The sequence below is a fragment of the Triticum aestivum genome, chromosome 7B (genome assembly GCF_018294505.1).
Source record: "Triticum aestivum cultivar Chinese Spring chromosome 7B, IWGSC CS RefSeq v2.1, whole genome shotgun sequence".
Lineage (NCBI taxonomy): Eukaryota > Viridiplantae > Streptophyta > Magnoliopsida > Poales > Poaceae > Triticum > Triticum aestivum.
Genome location: NC_057813.1, coordinates 207,072,700 through 207,079,270, shown reverse-complemented (window position 1 = coordinate 207,079,270; position 6,571 = coordinate 207,072,700). Strand labels below are relative to the sequence as shown.

Sequence of the window (6,571 nt, the reverse complement as noted above, 5' to 3'; positions counted from 1 at the left end):
AGTGCGCCCAAAAAGTTGATCTCTCCTCGTAAACATGCTATAGCTAGGGAAAAGCAAGCATTTTTGTTGTGACTCGTTTGTTTTTGCATGGAGGTCAATCCGACCCTGGCTTTTATGTATCCCTAGCTAGGTTAATTAGGTAAGCTTAGGGTCTATTTGGTTTCAAATAAGTCACCAACTTATAAGTCGAAAAGTGAAAAAAGTGACTTATTTTGCCAAACAGACCCAACTTATAAGTCACCCCAACTTATAAGTCATAAGTTGCTCCACCCCAACTTAAAACTTATAAGTCATCTCTTTTGCGTGGGTCCCATCACATGCATGATGTGGATTGGTGTGGGAAGGTGTGTCAGGTGACTTATAAGTCAGGTGACAACCAAACAGGCGTGACTTATAAGTCACTGGTTTTAAGTCCCTGACTTATAAGTCAGGTGACTTATTGGAACCAAACAGGACCTTAGGTTTGTAATGTTGTTTCAACAGCAGTAGTATCCCAAGACCCAGTTGTGTCCTCTATGTTTTCTGTTTCTAGGACACACACAGACTTTCTTGGAATATGTGTCTAGCTAGAAATTAGGAAATGTTTAGGTTGGGCTGTAAGCTTGCGCAGAAAAGGGTACTCCCTCCGTTTCTTTTTACTCCGTATATAAGATTTGGTCAAAGTTAAACTACACAAAGTTTGACCAAATTTATATAAAATAATATGAACATCCACAATACTAAAACTATATAGTATGAAAATACGTTTCATGATGCATCTGATAGTATTGATTTCATATTGTAAATGTTTATATTTTTAATATAAAGTTAGTCAAACTCTACAAAGCTTGACTTTGACCAAACCTTATATGCGGACTAAAAAAAACGGAGGGAGTACGTTGATGATATAGTAGAAACTTGACTCGAGCAGGAAAGATCGGTTGGAATTTTCCACATGCAGAAATGACATTAATGCATGACATCGGCAAGAACATCCAGTCGTCATCCTCCCTTGCTACCCAGCCATTGTTCTTACTCTTTACAGATATATTTTTTTGAGATGAAAAAGTTGATTTCTACATATATAACTGCATTACATTTTACGAGGTCATGCATAGCCTTACAATAAAAATTGCTCAGAACATGCTAAAGATATGCTTAATGAACCCCAAATTCATGGACACACAAGACACAACACACACCTATTGCTCCATCAAATGGTGTGATCGATTGAGATCACCCAACACCTTACAGAGCGATGGATCGATAGTACTGCTAACCACTTCTCTAGCACTAAAGAAAACTTCCAGAAACCCTAACAGTAAAGCAAAAACGACAACAAACGGCGACAACAAGAGCCACAGAGGTAAAGCTCAGGAGCTATCTAGCTGTAGTACTACTACTAGTAGTAGTATATGTGTAGTGTTTGCTCGTGCGTGTGGCATGGCTTGACTGGAGCCAGCCGGCGGCAAGAGTAACCGATGGAATGATCGACGGCCTCGTCACCGCGCCGCGGCGCCGCAGACGACGTCGTGCTCGATCTCGGAGACGGCGCCCTCGTCATCGTCGTCGAAGCCGCCATCGCCACCGGCGGCGCCGTTGCAACCGAAAGCGCCGTGGCCGTGACCGAAGGCGCGGGCGTGGTCCTTGAGCGAGCGCTTGTGCTTGAACTCGGAGCCGCAGAGGCAGTACCAGAGCTTGCCGCAGTTCTTCTCGTGGGTGCGCCAGTCGCCCTTGACGGCGAAGGCCTTGCCGCACCGGCGGCAGAGGAAGGGCTTGAGGCCGTGCTTGCGCTTGTAGTGCGTCTGCAGGGTGCGGAAGTCCTTGAGCGGCTTGGCCCGCGGGTGGTCGATGTTGTTCCGGCACCCCGCCGCGCAGCAGTAGCACGGCAGCCGCAGCATCGCCGTCGGCTGCACCCCGCGCAGTGACTCGGGGCCCTTCCGGTACTGCGACCCGTGACCCCACATGTGCATCTGCAAATGCACAACAATCAGTTTGGCAATTAGCCATGCCGGCCGTCTGTTAAATTTTTGTTTGGAGTTTGGACACGTATCTACTACTAGTACTTTAAATTAGAGCAAAGAAAAACCAAGTTCAGATCATATCATATGCTTGTAGGTTTTTCGTACTACTTCACATTAATGCAGTGTTTGGTGGTGCCATAATCAATGGAGTTGTAGTAAGATGCAAAGCCCTAGTCGTGCTGGAATGCACTGATGCTTCTGGTGTGATGACTGATGAGGACTTTTTAGAGTATATAAGTGTGTGTGAGTTGTGATCAAACTGAACCCGGACTTTCTTCATGCAGCACACAGCAGCAGTATTAATTTTTTTAAACGAAACAGCAGCAGTATTAATCAGTTTGCAAGCAGAGAAAGCTGCATATGTATTTTGGAAATGAGGGCTCTAGTGATCTAGCAATCTGGGCAGCTAGCTAGCTCTTTCGCTTGTGTGTTAGTGTACGTTGGTGCTGTTTCTTTAAAGAGAGCAGAGCCACAGAGTAGTGGCACTGTGGTGGACTACAGGAAGAACACTGCAGGTCTCTTGATGCTCTTGGGAGGAGTGTGCATGAATCATTCAGGACTGTCATTTTTGCAGCAGATCGAGCCCATAATATCGCAATCTTATGCTTCCGAAACATGAGAAAGCCTGTCCTGAAACAACCTACGCATGCATGCAGCTAGCCAAATCTCATCAGCCATGAATCATGAGTAGTGGTCAGGAACTCAGGGATAGCTAGTGGAGTACTAGTACTACCCTACTGAGAGTGGTAGAAAGTAATCTGATTGACTGATCGGTTGTACTAAGACACGGAGGCAACTAAACAAAGAGAAAATCTTCCCTGGGATCTCCACTACACACCACTCGAATGCATCCTCAAAAGCCAAACACCCAAGAGAGAAAAGCGTAAAGATGCATGCATGGCTAGCTAGTTGCTGCAGCTCCTGGCATGCCAGTCTAGTTCAATCAAACAAAAAGTCAGCCACTGTGCATGCATGCTCTTCTCAGCAGCTCAAGTCAATTTCATGGAGTCATTCATGGCATGCATCTTGCAATCAACGCATCATGAGCAATGATTAATGCAACAAGTTACAAGTATATATTAGACGAACGAAATTACTACATGCCCAAGATGTTCAAGAAGAACAAGAAGAGAAGCTGCGAATGATTCTGACCTGCATGTTGTTGTATCGGTTGAATGTCTTGAAGCAGACGGGGCAGGAGAACTGGGTGGGACCGATGAGGATCTGCGACGGCGTCGGGATCCAGTATTGCCCCTTGTTCAGCCTCCCGATCGGCGCCGTCGAAGAGAACCCTAGAGGCACCTCCTCGTGCCCGCCTCCCGGCTTGCAATCATCTTCCTCCTCCTCGTCCTCTTCCGCGGCCCTGCCCGAAAGCCCGGACAGAAGGTCAGCTTCAGCGGCCGGGAGGCCGATGCGCAGAGCAACGGCGGCGTCGTCCGTGGACGTGGACCAGGAGGCCTCGACGTCCATCGGGTCGCCGTCGCCGTCGTCGCAGCAGGACGGCACGCAGTTGAGGTCGGCGAAGAGCGGTGTGCGCGCAGAGGTCGTCCTCGAGCCCGCCGCCACCTCCTGCTGCAGGTGGTAGCAGCAGTCGTTGTCATCGTCGTCGGAATCGGTGTCGGCGACGTCGTGCTGCTGGGCGGCACGAGGGCGGGCGGCGGGCGTGGGCGAGAGGGAGAGGAGGGGGAGCGCCTCCCGGAGCGGAGGGGAGGGAGGCGCCGTGCTGTAGTGATGAGCGGGCTGCGCCGGCTGGTGCTGGAAGAACGAGGGGTACTGGTGGTGAGGAGCTGCGGTCGCAGCCGCGGCCACGGCGGGGTAGAGGGCGGCGTAAGGTGGGAAGGGAGGAGGGAGGTGAGGGGTGGGGGGAGGGGCGGGGAAGGAGGAAGTGCAGTAGTAGTAGTGGGGGTTCTTGAGGAAGCTCGTGTAGGGGTCTTCCATGGATGGCGTGGTTTCTTGCTCCGGCGCACTCTTTCTACTTTGCTTCTCTCTTCTTGGCTACTTGCCTGGGAGTGAGGTGAGGTGAGGTGAGGTGCCGTGGTTGGCAAGGGGTAGTTATAGTGAGAAGGGCAAGTGTGAGCAGGAGAGAGAAGGCTAGCATGTATATATGGGGATAAAATTATGTGAGCGGTATTGTTCTTCGGACTGTTGTATTCTGCTAGGGGGAATCCTAAGCTCACCCAGTTGAGAACTTGGATATCATGACGGTACATCATGCATGTAATGATAGGCGTATAGTAGTATTTGTTCAGACCAGGACAATGCTTCCTTTCTCATAAATTCTTTTTAAAAAAAGGACTGTGATGTTTGGCACATGTGTGGCAGATAGCAAAACTATCACACACATTATTTCTTCCATATAATTACATGCATGCATGCATTAGAGTGACTCATTCTTCATTCACGTTCATTCCTTCCTCTAATTACATACATCCACTAGATGACCAAAAGTTGATGTCATCCTAGATTCTCTCATATTCCAACAGTTTAAAATGTTTTGTAGCTCAAACCGTCGGTCCGATGCAAAAACCGTTTTCATATAAAAGATTTCTCGTGATAAGATCTTCAAAAATAGATCCCATGCTGGTATGTTTCTGATAACTTTTTTGGGGTCAAAAGTTACCATGCCTCGGCTACATAATTTACCGCGTCTGCGGTATGCAACTTACCGTGCTATTTTCACATAAGTTACCAGGGGTATGTTTTCTAATATTTTTTTTCCACTTGTCAATGTTACCGTAGTGTTTTCATACAAGTTATCAAGTATGTGGTTCATATATTATCATGTTATTTCACATAAGTTAATGTATGTTTTTTAACAACCCCCCTTATCAAATGTTATTGTGGTGTTTGTGCCTAAGTTATCAGCTGCGAGATTTGTACATTACCATGCTTTTTTACGTAGAAGTTACCGTGTTATGTTTTTTTCATAATTTGCCGCCCTTGGTCAAATGTTTCAATGGTGTTTGCACTTAAATTATCAGATATGCAGTTCATATATTACCGTGATATTTACATAGAAGTTATCACCGGTGTGTTTTTCAACATCTTTCCCCTCTTGGTCAATATTACCGCAGTGTATGTATGTAGTATTTTTCTTCCGACCTCGTCCCCGCCCTCGTAGCCTCCTCCCACACATGGGTTGCATAATTTACCGGGGTTATATTTTCCAGCAATTTTCCCCCCTTGGTTGAAAGTTACAGCGGTGTTTGTACTTAAGTTATCAGGTATGTAATCCGTATATTACCGTGCTATTATCACATAAGTTATCAGGGGGAGGGTGTTATGTTTCCAACAACTTTTTTCTCCTTGGTCAAAGTTACCGTGGTATTTGTACGTAGTTACCAGGTACATGGTTCTTTAATTACCGTGCTATTTTCACATAAGTTATTGAGGGATGTTTTTCAACAATTTCCCTCCTTTGGTCAAAGTTACTGTGGTGTTTGTAAGTAGGTTATCGGATAGGTGGTTCGTATATTACCATGATATTTTCATATGAATTACCGGGTATGTTTTTCAACAATGTTTTTCTTTCTTTGGTCAAAGTTATCGCGTTGTTTCTATGTAATTTATCGGGTATGTTGTTCATATATGACCATATTATTTTCATGTAATTTACCGGGGTATGTTATGAAGAACATTTTCCTAGGGTCCCAAAGTATCGTGATATTTGTATGTGACTTATCAGCTCTTCTGTGTGTATATTACCATGATATTTACACAACAATTACCGGGGTACATTTTCCAACATTTTTTCCCTGGGTCAAAGTTCCTGCGATGTTTGTATCTAAGTGTGTGTTTGGTTTGGGAACGAAAAGATGAAATATACAATGGATTTGGTTCTTCACCTCTTGTGAGACTATTTTCAACAACCATGATTTATCATCAACATATAACCCCCTATTTGTGTTAAATTTGTAGTTTTCTCTAATTTCAACCAAAGAGAAGTTGAGTACTCTATCCACATCAAGAGAGAACAAAATTGATGCTAGATCTGCTGCTGCTACTGCTTCAAAATTGATGCTAGCATCATTCTACTTTCATCAATAGGAGGCTCTTTCCTTCAATCTACTACTGACACTAGTAAAGAGCATCATCATCATTAGATAGTCGCATGAGCCAGAGCTGAAGGATCAAACAGCTACTGATCTTGGTCCATGTCCGCGACACAAAGACGTCACACTTTTCCAGCTGAATGGATCAATCAAACAAGTACGAAAGAGCTACTGCTTGGTGAATGGATCTTGGTCCATGGCCGCAGCAGCTCGTAACGCGTGGACGCTGCAAGACCAGCAACAACAGCGTCGGCCGCCGTCGCTGGCATCTCCGGCTGTTGGCTGAGCACCGGACACCGCCGCCCATCATCTTCCTGGTCGTGAGCCGCGCACCCGCAGCAGCAGCTTGTTAGGCTATCTGCCACCGCTTGTCGCGCGTGGCCGCAGCAGCAGCAGCACCCGTGTCGCCGTCGTCTCCGCCCCTCCAGCTGCCGCCGGCTAAGCACCGGATTCCGCCGCCTACCTTCCCGGCCGTGAGCCGCGCACTCGCCGCCTCACTTCTAGCCCCGCTTCAAG

General features: G+C 46.6%; 1 protein-coding gene across 1 annotated transcript; it reads right to left on the bottom strand.

The window, feature by feature from the left end:
- Positions 1-1,166: 1,166 nt before the first annotated feature.
- Positions 1,167-4,044, bottom strand: LOC123162422 (zinc finger protein WIP2-like). Its single transcript, XM_044580203.1, has 2 exons — positions 3,156-4,044; positions 1,167-1,952 (listed from the first exon to the last, which is right to left on the bottom strand). The coding sequence occupies exons 1-2, from the start codon at positions 3,939-3,941 to the stop codon at positions 1,482-1,484; spliced, it is 1,257 nt and encodes a 418-aa protein (XP_044436138.1). The 5' UTR covers positions 3,942-4,044; the 3' UTR covers positions 1,167-1,481.
- Positions 4,045-6,571: the final 2,527 nt, after the last annotated feature.

What these genes read in the sequence shown, in the direction of transcription:
- LOC123162422 (XM_044580203.1), bottom strand. Translation starts at nt 3,941, where the DNA reads ATGGAAGACCCCTACACGAGCTTCCTCAAGAACCCCCACTACTACTAC. An exon ending in ACCGATACAACAACATGCAG is followed by an intron (nt 1,953 to 3,155) that starts GTCAGAATCATT and finishes GTGCATTTGCAG; the next exon opens with ATGCACATGTGGGGTCACGG.